This window comes from Salminus brasiliensis, chromosome 14 (genome assembly GCF_030463535.1).
Source record: "Salminus brasiliensis chromosome 14, fSalBra1.hap2, whole genome shotgun sequence".
Taxonomy (NCBI): Eukaryota; Metazoa; Chordata; class Actinopteri; order Characiformes; family Bryconidae; genus Salminus; species Salminus brasiliensis.
Genome location: NC_132891.1, coordinates 3,000,415 through 3,016,980, shown reverse-complemented (window position 1 = coordinate 3,016,980; position 16,566 = coordinate 3,000,415). Strand labels below are relative to the sequence as shown.

The window sequence follows — 16,566 nt, the reverse complement described above, 5'->3', positions numbered from 1 at the left end:
CGGAGTCAATCAGCCTTGTGCACCCATGACCCTGTCGCTGGTACTGACCACTGCTTACCGAGAGGAACACTCCACAAGACCTGATGTTCTGACCCAGTCTGACTCGTCTAGATCATCAGTCTGGTTCACAGCACAGTCTGTTCTCTACACCTTCATCACCTTCAAGAACCGACTGCTTCTTCACTCGCTGCCTAGTATTTGTTGCCCCCCGGAGAAGAGCCACATCATCAGTTCTATTATCTTTACCGGTCAGTAACGTTGTTCCCCTGGTACTAATGTTATGGCTAATCGGTGAATCATTAAACAGGGGTTGCAACTACATAAGGTTTAAACTGTTCCGACACGGGGGCGAGATTATCGGGGGGCTGCTGGCAAAACTGGGTCATCAATAGCAGTGATCTGATTGGTCAGGCTCAAAAGCTCAAACTCTCCCAGAACATCATTTATTTTCATACAGGAGTAAACTGCCCCACACACACACCCACACACCCACACACCCACACACACACCAGTGACTAAACAATTCAATCCAATGAGCTCACTCTCGGGGTGTGTGTGTGTGTGTGTGTGTGTGCACGTTTCAGCATGGCCTAATGGCTTTTAGCAGAGAGATCTTGCGGCTTTTTAAGCGGACGAGTATTGATTGGGAGGCCATTTGAGAACGAACACACACACACACACGGGTCTGAAGAGGCTCAGAGAGTGTTTCAGTAAAAAAAAAAAAAAGAAAAGAAAAAAAAAAGAAAAAAGAAAACAAAAAAGAAGGGGGGGGGCTTGCCCTCGATTACCACACACACACACACACACACACACACACACACACACACACACACACACACACACACACACACACACACACACACACACACACACACACAAAGAACTTACAGATTTCTGTGCGTCGAACATTAGGCTACGGTACAGCTGGGCAAACTGACAATACGACACATCCCCACTCCTCAACTCCCCGTCCTGAAACACACAGTTACACACATCTGAGGAAGAGTCACACATGAGGACAGTGTGTGTGTGTATGTATATATATATAAATGCTTTTGTGGGAGTAACTGTCTCTACTGTCCAGAGAAGACGACTTTCCACTACATTTTGGAGGAGGAGCATTGCTGTGAGGATATGATTGCATTCAGCCACAAAAGAATCAGTGAGTGGATGATGATCACCACCCAAAAGTACTGGATGGAGCTCCACCATCCATCATTCCAGAGAACACAGCTCTTCCACTGCTCCACAGCTCCTCAATGCTGGGGGGCTTTACACCCCTCTAGCCCACGCCTGGCATTATTAGGCAGCAGGGTGCCGATAGGGTCATGATGCTGATCTGCTTCAGAGAGTCCTATTCTATTGGCAGTAGAAAGGCTTCTACACTGTACTGTATGTGCATATATGTATATATATATTTAAATAATAAGAATAAAACAAATGTTGTTGTGCTTTACCGGAAGCTTCTCTCGTAGAAACTTCATGTTCGGGACTCGATAGTTGACTTGACTCAGCATGCTTTTCAGATCCTTGCAAGAAATTCTAGAAAATAAACAAACAAACAAACAAACAAACAAATAAATAAATAGAAAATAAGATCATGGATGAACAGAGAACAGAAGAGCACACAGTTCAGGTCAACACCACAGAAGAGTTCACACCTCACCCTCCCATTCATCCCATAATTCACACAGGGCAGCGTTTTCCAGACGAACAGAAGTGAGGTTTTACCATTAAATCAAGAACTGAGGAAGAGCAGGAAGTAGAAGCACAATAAAGACCTGCAGCTTCTTCACATTTCCTCTCAGAGGCGCCAAGCTGCACACAGGCAATCATTCACCCCTTCACTCTCAGCCTCCGACACGCTGAGTATAGCAGGGGCGACTCCGAATCAGGCTCCGCTACAGGGGCGACTCCGAATCAGAATCCGCTACAGGGGCGACTCCGAATCAGAATCCGCTACAGGGGCGACTCCGAATCAGAATCCGCTACAGGGGCGACTCCGAATCAGAATCCGCTACAGGGGCGACCCCGAATCAGAATCCGCTACAGGGGCGACTCCGAATCAGAATCCGCTACAGGGGCGACTCCGAATCTACAATAAATGTTTCTGTATCTGCAAGAAGTGATTCAGTAACGGCTGCAGATGATCACAGGTGATTCCGTTTTTGCTACATGTGATTCTGCAACTGTTGTACTTGATTAGTAGTGAATCCTGAAGGCGAAACACATGATTCAGTGATTCAGTTACAAGTGATTGCCTTGCCCGCTACCAGCCATCCCCCTGCCCGCTACCAGCCACAAGCAATCCCCCTGCTTGCTACAAGTGTTTAACACTGTATGGAGTGCTGTTTGGTCGTGAGGATCTGAAGCATGAGCCGAACTCCGGCCTGCAAAACACAGAATCCCAGACAAGCTGTACATCACTGCCCCTCCACGCCGCTCACTGCACTGACTCATGAAGACTACAGCTCCAAACCGGCCGTCTAGCTCTTCCTTTCTTCCTGTCTTCCTCTCTTCTCTCCCCCACTCTCTGTTTGCTGTGTTTAAGTGTGTGTGTGTGTGTGTGTGTGTGTGTGTGTGGGGTGCGTGGGGAGTGCACACACTCATTCTCTAAAGCTTTGTTTCCTGTTGCAGGATGTGTAGTTGCTTGCAGCCCCCAACTGAGGCTGCACTCTATCTCTCTCTACCTGACAGGTCTGCGAGTGCCTTTGTGTGTGTGTGTGTGTGTGTGTGTGTGTGTGTGTGTGTGTGTGTGTGTGTGTGTGTGGGGAGAGAGCTGATAAGGTCTATTAAGTCAGCGTCAGCAAGTTGAGCTTCTTAAAGTAGACCAAACTGAAAAGAGCCAACGTGTGAATCAGTCTTCTAACCAAGACTCAGTGTCTGGATTTCAAAGGGCTCCGAATTTCTCAGCCGTGGTTCTTATGAGAGACGTTGGGTGTAAATTCCCCCCCCAAAACCACGTAAGAAAACGTAACCTAGCTAAACATTTAAGTCAAGGTTTTTGTGAATTCCACTCCACCCTTTCACGCTGAAGTCATAAGCAGCATTTCGGACAGAGCACTTTTAGAAGAAGGCCGTCCTGTACAATACAGGACGGCCAATTAGAAAAGAGGTCATTTACATACACAGTCTGAAAAATAAACCCAGAATACGTCCAAGGTTAAGATCTATGATTCTGTAACTGCTATAAATGTCTCAGTAATGACCAAATGATTCAGTATGTACTATAAATGATTCAACATCTACAAACAATTCAGAACCTACTGTACACAATTCGGTAATTAGTATAAGTGATTCAGTACTATAAATGATTCGATTTCATTCACAAATGATTCTCTATCAACTAAAAATGAGTCAGTAGCTGCTATGAATGATTCTGTTTATACTGTAAATGATTCAGTAACTGCCATAAATGATTCAACATCTATAAACAATTCAGTAACCATAACAAGTGATTCAGCCTCTACTATAAACAAAAAAAAATCAGTAACTGCAATTAATTAATTGGTATCTTAGTGTTTCTGTAACTGCTATAAATGATTCAGTAACTAATTTAATTGATTCTTTATCCACTGTGATTCAGCAACTGCTATAAATAAAATCAACATCTATAAACAATTCAGTAACCATTACAAACGATTCAGTGCCTACTATAAACAACTCCGTAACTGCAATAAATTAGTATTATGAAGTATTTCAGTAACTGCTCTAAATGATTCAGTCACTAATATAATTGATTCTTTATCCACTTTGATTCAGCAACTGCCATAAATGATTCAGCAACTGTATACAATTCAGTAATCATTATAAACTATAAACAAATCCATAACTGCTATAAATGATTCAATAACGAATTTAATTGATTCTTTATCCACTAGGATTCAGCAACTGCTCTAAATGTTTCAGTAACTGCTCTAAATGATTCAGTAACTAATATAATTGATTCTTTATCCACTATGATTCAGCAACTTCCAGAAATGATTCAGCAACTGCTATAAATGATTCAGCAACTTCCAGAAATGATTCAGCAACTGCTATAAATGATTCAACATCTATAAACAATTCAGTAACTATTACAAACGATTCAGCCTCTACTATAAACATCTTGAAGTATTTCAGTAACTGCTCTAAATGATTCAATAACGAATTTAATTGATTCTTTATCCACTATGATTCAGCAACTGCTCTAAATGGTTCAGTAACTGCTCTAAATGATTCAGTAACTAATATAATTGATTCTTTATCCACTATGATTCAGCAACTTCCAGAAATGATTCAGCAACTGCTATAAATTATTCCGCAACTGCTATAAATGATTTGGTTGTTTCCAATTCAGTAACTACTACAAACGATTCAGCCTCTACTATAAACAACTCAGTAACTGCAATAAATTATTTATGATCTTGAAGTGTTTCAATACCTGCTCTAAATGATTCAATAACTAATATACAAGATTCTGTATCAACTATTCAGCAACTGCTATAAATGATTCAGCTGTTGTGAAGCGAATGTGTAATGTTTTTTTTTTAAAGGCAATGACTGACATTAATATGATCAGTAATTCCTGCTCTACTGCCAACAGGCTTCATCCGAGATATCTGAGCAGTTAGAGAACGCGGTGTGTGTTGCTGAGAGTCTCCCTCGCTCTCTTAAAAGCACATGAAAGGGCTCTGAAACAGGGCCGCCCCTATCGACAGGGTCAGGGTCAGAGCCAGGGGGTAGAGCCATATGTCATTCGAGACGGCCTTAAATAAACCCATAAAGCAAACTTCTCTGAAGCCATGAGGGCTGCATTAGGAGGACACACACACACACACACACACACACACACACACACACACACACACACACACACACACACACACACACACACACCCCTCTGGTCTGATTGATGTTTTAATAAATCAGTCATTCAGGTGTTAAATACACGGAACAGGTCTCCTGTCATACGGGCCTTAAACCCGCAGCACAGTCGAGGCGGCAGACTTACTTGTCCTCCCTGCTGCGATCCACAGCATAAAACTGCTTCCTCAACCACCTGAAACAAGACAGGAAGAAGAAAGACAGGCCATCAGCTTTCTGAGCCAGACTGTAGAGCTGTTCAGTGACCCTTTATCTGGAGGGGAGGGGGTGGGTGGTCACTCCTCAGACTCCTCTCAGTGATGGAGCAGCATCTGAACGTTCAGCAGATGCTGACCTGCTGCTGCTGACCCAAGTCTGGAACTGGAGACTAACTGGATTAGGCTGGGATTAAGAGGTCAGGCTGAGGGTTAGGGTTAGGTTTTAAGATGAGGTGAAGGGTAGGACTAGGATCAGGGTTAGGAGGCTATGGGTGGGTGATTGTGCAGATACACACCGTTCTATCTGTAAAGGGGTGGGAGATTGCAGGGTGTCCGTCATCAGCCAGTTCAGGCCCTTTACCCACATCGACATCTCCTCGTCCGATGTAGCTACACACACACACACACACACACACACAAAGTGATCAACTACTATACAGTCAGATGTCACACACACACACACACACACACACACACACACACACACACACACACACACACACACACAGGCAGAGACCTAAAGCATCTGTACAGAACCACAGGTCCGAACGTGGAACAGAGCCTACCTGCTAGGCTGAGGGATTTAAGGCGGAACTCCGTCCCGTACAGGATGACGAAGCAGTGGGCCTGGTCTGGTCTGGCTGCTGAATCCTCCACATAGCGCTCAAAGTCCCGAGACTTCTGACCCGAACGGATCTCCTTAATCTCCCGAATATCGACTGGGAGGGACGGGACAGAAAGACAGACAGACAGACAGAGCGACAGGGTCATCAGTTACACAACCTTCATCACACTGAGGTTCACAACCTGTTCGGACCTACGCTAAAGCCTGCAGCAGGCCTGTCGCCATCAATAGCTTCAGGACGATCAATCTCCCCAGAAATAAATAAATTCAATAATTACGCTAAATGATATTTTAATATTTGGGAACATGCCTTCTTCAGTCTATGAGGGGGGGCCGGGCCAGCCCCCCCCCCTCCCTAAGTGATAAGTGGAGCCAGGAGTGATGGATGACCGGGTTAAAAGGGCGGTGACGGGGTGGTGGAGGGTTGCGGATGAGGGGTTTTAGGTAGGTTCCATAAGCCCACCACTGTCTTTTAAAGACCACTTTAAGCTACTGAGGAGAAATTACAGCATTTTAAAAGAGCAAAATCTGAATTATTAAAAATATTCAGACATTGGAATTAAAACAGGTCCTATAAATAATAATAATAAAAAAATATATAAATTATAATAAAATAATTAATTAATTCATTAATTAATTTAAAAATACAATGGCCAATTCTGAGATCAGCAATGACCGAGGTTGTGTCAACAACAGTTACTGTGACCACCCAGCTTTCTCCACCCAGCACCAATACCTGAATTCTGAACCTAGTGGCCAGAATTTAACGGACAGGGACTCAACATCCTAAACTGACCGGTGTGAAAACGTGCTTAGATTAAAAAGTTAAACTTGCAGATGCATCGATTCCAACACTCCTCCACTGATCTTTACAAAAGAAACATCAATATAATCAAACTATTGAGATATTAGGTTTTGCCAAACTGCTTCGATTAATCCACCTGCCAACTAACCCACCCGTCCGTAGCTGCCCCTAGCCCTAGCAATGCTCCAGACACTAGGAGGGTGAGGACGTAACGGGTCTCCTGCGATACATGTGAAGCCAGACGATATGGCATCAGTGGGCAGCGGACGAGCTCGGATAACCTCTTAATACTCTTAATTTCAGAAGAAATAATTCATGTGCAGGCGTCCCAATACTTTTGTCCATACAGTGTAGTTTGAAACATGGTTAATAATTCTTGGTACTGATTAAATGAGCTAAATCCAGAAGGACTGAAAGGAAAAGCACCGGGGCTAGAGGGGTGTAAAGCCCCCCAGCATTGAGCTGTGGAGCAGTGGAAGAGCTGTGTTCTCTAGAATGATGGTGGTGGTGGTGGAGCTCCATCCAGTACTTTTTGGGGTGACTTCTTGACCTCACTAAAGCACTAATGCAATCAAATCAATTCCTCACAGCAATTCTCCTCCAGAATCTAGCAGAAAGTCTTCTTCTCTGGACACTAGAGACAGTTACTCCAACAACTCCACGCTCTTTTTAATAGCCTTGATTTCAGAAGATACAGTGAATGAGCAGGTGTCCACATACTTTTGTCAAAATAGTGTAGTTTGAAACATGGTTAATAATTAATAAATAATAATACTTTACTTCAGAAACGGCTGTATCTGGACTAAACTGGTGTGTGTGTGTGTGTGTGTGTGTGTGTGTGTGTGTGTGTGTGTGTGTGTGTGTGTGTGTGGGGCGGTGGTAGGTGTTAACAGCCGTCTGGCAGAGAGAGCAGCTCTCTCACACAGCCGGCCTTTCACAACACATCCCAGGATAGAAGCACATCATCTTGAGGTGCACAAGTGTGTGTGTGTGTGTGTGTGTGTGTGTGTGTGTGAACAGACAAAAGGGTCCTGTCCGAGCACGAGTGCGTCAGCCTCAAGCAGAGGAGCAGTCCGATGTAGACGTGTCCTCGACTCCAGCTGTGACCCGACTAGTGCATTCACGATCCCAATCAGCCATAACATTAAAACCACCCGCCTAACTCACCCGAACTGCTCAGACACGTCGAGACATGGCCTCCACACCCCCCCCCCCCACACCCACCCACCCCCAAAGGTGTCCTGGAGCACATGTCCCACTAAGACACATTAGCAGAAGAGCCTTGGGCACCCAGGACCTGGTCACCGGTCCACCGGTTGTCTCCTTTGGAGCTCTTTTGGTAGGTACTGACCACTGCATACCGCCAACACCCCACAACAGACCTGATGCCTGAGGTTCTGGAGAGGTTCTGACCCAGGCATTGTCTAGAACGTCTTAATGTTATGGCTGATCTCTGATTCGAGGGTTTTGTTTTGTTTAGTGGAGGATCGCTTTAAGCCATCATATTCTGAAGGAAAGATCAAAGCATGTCTCATGGGCTCGACAAAAACCCAGAAAGGAGAGGCCAGCCGCAGAACAAAGGACGGCAGGAGGGGTTAGGAAGGCCCAGATTGTTCCTCAGCCAATAAATTCCAACCACGGCTTAAACGGATGCACGCTAAGAGCCTGCGCTCAGGTCTGTGCTGGAGCCCGGCAGCAACGCTGATCCAGAGAGCAGATTACAGAGGCCCGGGTTAGCGGCCTACATCAGCCTAGATCTGCCCTGCGCTCTAGTTAATGAAGTGTCTCCCGGCTCCTGAAGGGTTAAACAGCCCATCATGCACTGGTTTACTCACTCCGGTGCTCAGACAAGGCATGGGTGAAGGGTCGGGTTGTGGAGGTGTATTTAAATACGGCTTAATTCGGGTACTTAGTTACACGATCAATTGACAAAAGTATTGGGACACCTGCTCATTCATTGTTTTTTTTCTGAAATCAAGGCAATTAAAAAGAGTCGATCCTGCTTTTGTTGGAGTAACTGTCTCTACTGTCCAGAGAGGAAGAAGACTTTCTACTAGATTTTGGAGGAGCAGCATTGCTGTGAGGATTTGATTGCATTCTGCAACAAGAGTGTTCGTTAGTGAGGTCAGGATGTTGGATGCTTATCACCACCCCACCTCAATATGTGCAATATGGGGGTTGTGGGTTACTGGCTCCAGCAGGGTCACCAAACTGACTTAATCCAGCACCCTCAGAATTTAAGATGAGTGTGTGTGTGTGTGTGTGTGTGTGTGTGTGTGCGCTGGGTAAACGTGCTGGAATGTGCTGTGTATTTCAGCACACGTGGAAAAAAGGGTTGTGCCCATACTTGCTCGCTCGCTACCTCCCTCTCCCACCCTCCCTCCCCTCTACCTACCAGTCTAAACCAAACTTCCTGTGCTGCTCTGTCACCTATAACCGCAGAAGAGCTTGTGCATGTGTGTGTGTGTGTGTGTGTGTGTGTGTGTGTGTGTGTGTGTGTGTGTGTGTGTGTGGCAGCACTCTCAGAAAGGATGATATGTTACATATAAACACAAATTGTGCTTATACAGAAGTGTGAAGACACACACACTGTGTGTCATATGTTGTTAAATGTGTTTACGCAACAGAACCCTAGTGTACCTGACTGGGGGAAAATTAATCAATCAATCAATCAATCAATTAATTAAGAAAAGAAAAGAGCTACAGAGTTTGAAGACATCTGTTTTGGAAAGTGTGCTCGTGTTATCAGATCTGACGGTTGTTTTCTTCATTATAAAAACACCTATCCCACCCACCTACTTCCAGATACAGAGCCTAAAGCACATGTCATGAGTCGGGGAGCTCCTGTTGCTGAATGCAATCAAATCCTCACAGCAATGCTCCTCCAAAATCTACCATACCGCCCAGCCCTACTTTAAATATCGTGATGTAGCATTTCTACCATATCGCCCAGCCCTACTTTAAATATCGTGATGTAGCATTTCTACCATATCGCCCAGCCCTACTTTAAATATCGTGATGTAGCATTTCTACCATATCGCCCAGCTCTACTTTAAATATCGTGATGTAGCATTTCTACCATATCGCCCAGCTCTACTTTAAATATCGTGATGTAGTATTTCTACCATATCGCCCAGCTCTACTTTAAATATCGTGATGTAGTATTTCTACCATATCGCCCAGCCCTACTTTAAATATCGTGATGTAGCATTTCTACCATATCGCCCAGCCCTACTTTAAATATCGTGATGTAGCATTTCTACCATATCGCCCAGCCCTACTTTAAATATCGTGATGTAGTATTTCTACCATATCGCCCAGCCCTACTTTAAATATCGTGATGTAGCATTTCTACCATATCGCCCAGCTCTACTTTAAATATCGTGATGTAGCATTTCTACCATATCGCCCAGCCCTACTTTAAATATGGTGATGTAGCATTTCTACCATATCGCCCAGCCCTACTTTAAATATGGTGATGTAGCATTTCTACCATATCGCCCAGCCCTACTTTAAATATGGTGATGTAGCATTTCTACCATATCGCCCAGCCCTACTTTAAATATCGTGATGTAGCATTTCTACCATATCGCCCAGCCCTACTTTAAATATGGTGATGTAGCATTTCTACCATATCGCCCAGCCCTACTTTAAATATCGTGATGTAGCATTTCTACCATATCGCCCAGCCCTACTTTAAATATCGTGATGTAGCATTTCTACCATATCGCCCAGCCCTACTTTAAATATCGTGATGTAGTATTTCTACCATATCGCCCAGCTCTACTTTAAATATCGTGATGTAGTATTTCTACCATATCGCCCAGCCCTACTTTAAATATCGTGATGTAGCATTTCTACCATATCGCCCAGCCCTACTTTAAATATCGTGATGTAGCATTTCTACCATATCGCCCAGCCCTACTTTAAATATCGTGATGTAGCATTTCTACCATATCGCCCAGCCCTACTTTAAATATCGTGATGTAGCATTTCTACCATATCGCCAAGCTCTACTTTAAATATCGTGATGTAGCATTTCTACCATATCGCCCAGCTCTACTTTAAATATCGTGATGTAGCATTTCTACCATATCGCCCAGCTCTACTTTAAATATCGTGATGTAGCATTTCTACCATATCGCCCAGCTCTACTTTAAATATCGTGATGTAGTATTTCTACCATATCGCCCAGCTCTACTTTAAATATCGTGATGTAGTATTTCTACCATATCGCCCAGCCCTACTTTAAATATCGTGATGTAGTATTTCTACCATATCGCCCAGCTCTACTTTAAATATCGTGATGTAGCATTTCTACCATATCGCCCAGCCCTACTTTAAATATCGTGATGTAGCATTTCTACCATATCGCCAAGCTCTACTTTAAATATCGTGATGTAGCATTTCTACCATATCGCCCAGCCCTACTTTAAATATCGTGATGTAGCATTTCTACCATATCGCCCAGCTCTACTTTAAATATCGTGATGTAGCATTTCTACCATATCGCCCAGCTCTACTTTAAATATCGTGATGTAGTATTTCTACCATATCGCCCAGCTCTACTTTAAATATCGTGATGTAGTATTTCTACCATATCGCCCAGCTCTACTTTAAATATCGTGATGTAGTATTTCTACCATATCGCCCAGCCCTACTTTAAATATCGTGATGTAGCATTTCTACCATATCGCCCAGCCCTACTTTAAATATCGTGATGTAGCATTTCTACCATATCGCCCAGCTCTACTTTAAATATCGTGATGTAGCATTTCTACCATATCGCCCAGCTCTACTTTAAATATCGTGATGTAGCATTTCTACCATATCGCCCAGCTCTACTTTAAATATCGTGATGTAGCATTTCTACCATATCGCCCAGCTCTACTTTAAATATCGTGATGTAGCATTTCTACCATATCGCCCAGCTCTACTTTAAATATCGTGATGTAGCATTTCTACCATATCGCCCAGCCCTACTTTAAATATCGTGATGTAGTATTTCTACCATATCGCCCAGCCCTACTTTAAATATCGTGATGTAGTATTTCTACCATATCGCCCAGCCCTACTTTAAATATCGTGATGTAGTATTTCTACCATATCGCCCAGCCCTACTTTAAATATCGTGATGTAGCATTTCTACCATATCGCCCAGCTCTACTTTAAATATCGTGATGTAGCATTTCTACCATATCGCCCAGCTCTACTTTAAATATCGTGATGTAGCATTTCTACCATATCGCCCAGCCCTACTTTAAATATCGTGATGTAGTATTTCTACCATATCGCCCAGCCCTACTTTAAATATCGTGATGTAGTATTTCTACCATATCGCCCAGCCCTACTTTAAATATCGTGATGTAGTATTTCTACCATATCGCCCAGCCCTACTTTAAATATGGTGATGTAGTATTTCTACCATATCGCCCAGCCCTACTTTAAATATGGTGATGTAGCATTTCTACCATATCGCCCAGCCCTACTTTAAATATCGTGATGTAGCATTTCTACCATATCGCCCAGCTCTACTTTAAATATCGTGATGTAGCATTTCTACCATATCGCCCAGCCCTACTTTAAATATCGTGATGTAGCATTTCTACCATATCGCCCAGCCCTACTTTAAATATCGTGATGTAGCATTTCTACCATATCGCCCAGCCCTACTTTAAATATCGTGATGTAGTATTTCTACCATATCGCCCAGCCCTACTTTAAATATCGTGATGTAGTATTTCTACCATATCGCCCAGCCCTACTTTAAATATCGTGATGTAGCATTTCTACCATATCGCCCAGCCCTACTTTAAATATCGTGATGTAGCATTTCTACCATATCGCCCAGCTCTACTTTAAATATCGTGATGTAGTATTTTTACCATATTTGAACTTTTTGAAACATTAAAAGTGATTAATCGATTAAATAAAGAATAAATTAATTGCGATTAATCTCTTTATTTTACACAGTTAATCATGATTCAGTTTAATTGTTATTTAATGGTTTGACAGCACTATTAAGCATTAAAGTGTAAACGTTAACATGTTCAGTGCAACACACCCACACACACCTGAAACATCGCCCTTATCTGAATCACCAGGACTTCCTGAGGTGAGGTAAGATGTTAAAGCCAGAACTTTGGTTAAATATCTGTTTATCAGAGAGAGAGAGAGAGAGAGAGAGAGAGAGAGAGAGAGAGAGAGAGAGAGAGAGAGAGACACAGAGAGAGAGAGAGACTCACCCTCATCATATCCCTCCTAATAGCATGCACTCTATATATTTTTCAGCACCAATACACCACGTTACACCCAGACTTCACCATATGATAAACAGTCCCAGAAAAGTTGTTCACCCTTCTTCCAATCATCATCATCATCATCCTCCTCCTCATCCTCATCCTCATCATTATCTTCAGCTGATTATTTTCTCCATTAAAACTCCTCTTCAGCTACAGTGAAATGGGTGGGATTCTCTGAATCTTTCCCCCCTCAGATGTATACAGCACACCACCGTAACACTGTGAGGAAATTCAGCAGGGGGAACAAAGGCAAGCGGTCTGAACATCTGCTAATGGAAAAACACTACAGTGGAGCACGCCAACAGGAACCAGCCAATAAGGCTCCGATCACACGGCGGCTAAACCTTCACGAAGCAGCAGCTGCTTACTTACCAGAATTTAAACATTATATATATATATATATATAAACATTTTAATTACATTTATATAACATTTTAAATATATATAATTAAAATGTTACACATATGCACAAAATATATACACATAAAATAGAAATAGATCTTTTTTATTTATTTATTCATTCATATATATATATATATATATATATATATATATATATATATATATATATATATATATATATATATATATATATTTTTTTTTTTTTTTTTTTTTTTTAAATTAATAGATAATAATAATAGATATTTTTATTACACATTCACACCTAAATGTAATAGCAGTGTGTACATCAGTTCATGATTGTTTTACAATAAACAATATTTTGAGAACAAAATACAAAAACACACTGATTGCAATTGAAAATCTGCCTTAATTAAAATCTGCGACACTACACCCATACACATCGGACCAATTCTGCACTTTGTAGCTTAAATAATAATAATAATAATTTCTCTATTTATTTCTTTTTAATGCATGCTGATGTCCAGGATATGCTCAGAAAAGTATGTAGTAGGAATTTAAGCAAACCCAGGCATGCGTAATGGATCAGGTTCTGGCTGTTTTACGCTTTATCCAGTTCGATCCTTTGTTTTTACCGCTGTGTTCTAGCAGAGCAGAGCAGAGCATCCTCTGGTGTCCTTTAGGCCCCTTAACGGACGGGGTTCCGAGCTCGCAGCAGCCAGAAACCTTCTCAGAAAATAACGGAACCGCTTACAGACGGCCACATGAGACTACTGCACAGGGAAATACGAAGTGTGCAAGTACAGGACAGTACAGGACAGTACAGGACAGTACAGGACAGTACAGGACAGGACAGCACAGAGTCATGCTGTCCTCATCCTAGAGGTGCTCAGCAGTCTATCCACAGTGTATTCACAGGGTGGAGTGGGCAAACACTGCCCTTTTAGAGCCCAAGACACTGATCTATATTTTTATATAGCTGTAATACAGTGTGTGAACAGTGATATTCATGGGAGAGCTTCCAGGTTTCTCACTGATCTCACCTCTTCTTGTGCGTTCAGCACTTTTTTTAGGGATCATGGAGTCTTTTTGAATTCAGACACAGAAAATTACGGCACTCGTTCAGATTCAGACACCAACCTGGAGACGCGGCCACCAGGACCTTTGTCCAGACCCTGTAGCGAAGAAGTACTGCCAATACAATAGGAGGACTCTGGAGGAAATCAACATCATGACTCTACTGGCACCATGCTGCCTAATAATGCCAGGCGTGGGCTAGTAGAGGGGTATAAAGCCCCCCAGCATGGAGCTGTGGAGCAGTGGAAGAACTGTGTTCTCTAATAGTTCAACATCCTGACCTCACTAAAGGAACGCTCGTTGCTGAATGCTCCTAGCAGAAGGTGTCCCAATACTTTTGTCCATATAGTAGTGGGAGGGGGGTGCTGTAAATGTGGTGAAACTACTGCTTTGCCCACCTAAAGGTTGTCGAAAATTCACATCCGCAACGGTGAGGAGCGGTTAGTCCGATCTTCTCGAGCAGGACCGTCCCAACTTTAGCAGATCTTCTACTACAGCCCACAAAAGCTCTGGTAAAGACCTAAAGCTGGCCATCAAACAACATCTCGGCAGAGGTTTGTCTTTAAAGAGCGCATGCGGCACCCGCCTGGCCCAAGCCGGCGTGGGCCGAGCCTCTTCCAAACTCTCAAGCGCTATCGCTAAAGAAAGTCTGAGGCTAATGATGCTTTTCCTGTCGACTTTCTTTCCAAATAACCTTTCTGAAACCTCACACCCCCCGTTTCCTCATCCCTCACGCTAGCACACAGCTGCAGTCGACGTTACACCTCACGAGGAGGGCGACCACGAGCGCTTATCTGCTTCTACTGGCTCACAAAGATCAGACGTTAACCCTTAAACCATCATGAAGCTGTCGGCACCATGCTGCCTAACAATGCCAGGCGTGGGCTAGAAGAGGGGTGTGTAATTGAGGAGCTGTGGAGCAGTGGAGGAACTGTGTTCTCTGGAATGATGGATGGTGGTGGAGCTCCATCCAGCACTTTTGATTGAAATGAGTTGGGGGTGATTAGATGGGGTTGTCATCATCATAATCATCCAACACCCTTCAAATAATCCAAACTCTACTAGAAAGTCTTCTTCTCTGGACAGTAGAGACAGTCACTCAACAAAAGCAGGATCAAATGCCCCTGATTTCAGAAGAAACAGAGCAGGTGTCCCAATACTTTTGTCCATACAGAGTACATCTCCCTCACTATTCACATTTGCAATTATATTATTTCACTGAAGCAAAATCTGAAGTAAATCTAGGTAGCTGGGTGCAGCCCATCAGAGTGAAGTGGGCAGGGCAGGTGGGCAGAGCTAACGCAGTGGACACACCCAGACTTCTGTTTTAAAGAGCTTAGAAGCTCTGGGGACTTTTTTGGGGGGGGGCAGAACAGCAGGCTGTGAAACGCTACACCTTAAGAGACTTCATCGATCGTAACGAAATCAATAAGTGTAGAATAGAATTAAAGAGTTTAAGACTTTTAAAACACATTATCACAATTATTAAATCATAAAAAAATATATATAGTTAGTTGTGAGGTGGGCGGAGCCTCCATGAGCAGAGCCTCCATGGTGAGCCTTAGGAGCCCAGGACCCTCTCGCCGGTTCACCCGTCGTCCTTCCTTGGAGTACTTTTGGTAGGTACTGACCACTGTATACCCCACTGGAACACCCCACAAGACCTGAAGCCTGATGTTCTGGAGATGTTCTGACCCTCCAGTCATTATCTAGAACATCACAGTTTGGTTCTTGTGGTTCAAAGTGTCTCAGATTCTTACGCTTGTCCATTTTTCCTGCTTCTACACCTTCATCACCTTCAAGACCTGACTGATAGATCCACCCCTGGACAGATGGAGCCACTGGTACCAGACCACCCAATGTTAGTCATGTGACCCGTTAGACAGACACCAACACTCTTGTCGCTGAATGCAATCAAATTCTCACAGCAATGCTCCTCCTCCAAAATCTAGTAGAAAGTCTTCTTCTCTGGACAGTAGAGACAGTCACTCCAACAGAAGCAGGATCAGCTCTTTAATACCCTTGATATTAGAAGATACAATGAATGAGTGAACAGGCGTCCCAATACTTTTGTCCATATAGTGTCACTTTTTAATCTAGGCTTAGGCTCAATCCGGGTCGGGCAGTGATGTGCCAAACACTGGCGTGAAAGGTGGCCATCGGCAGATTTAGAGATAAAGCAGGAAAAACACACACACACACACACACACACACACACACACACACACACACACACACACACACACACACACACACACAGCTTAAGCAGCTGTCCACAGGCTGGGAGTGAGCGAACTGGCTGACCAGTCTGAGCAGGGCAGCAGGAAACACAAG

The 16,566-nt window shown here is 43.4% G+C and overlaps 1 protein-coding gene across 1 annotated transcript in view; it reads right to left on the bottom strand.

The window, feature by feature from the left end:
• Positions 1-16,566, bottom strand: part of plcg1 (phospholipase C, gamma 1) — a 61,185-nt gene that overhangs the window by 32,363 nt on the left and 12,256 nt on the right. Inside the window, exons 3-7 of the mRNA XM_072656504.1 lie at positions 5,630-5,782; positions 5,360-5,453; positions 4,994-5,041; positions 1,458-1,542; positions 889-972 (exon numbers count right to left, since the gene is read on the bottom strand). Of these exons, the coding sequence (XP_072512605.1) occupies positions 889-972; positions 1,458-1,542; positions 4,994-5,041; positions 5,360-5,453; positions 5,630-5,782 (464 nt within the window). The remainder of the gene's footprint in view (positions 1-888; positions 973-1,457; positions 1,543-4,993; positions 5,042-5,359; positions 5,454-5,629; positions 5,783-16,566) is intronic.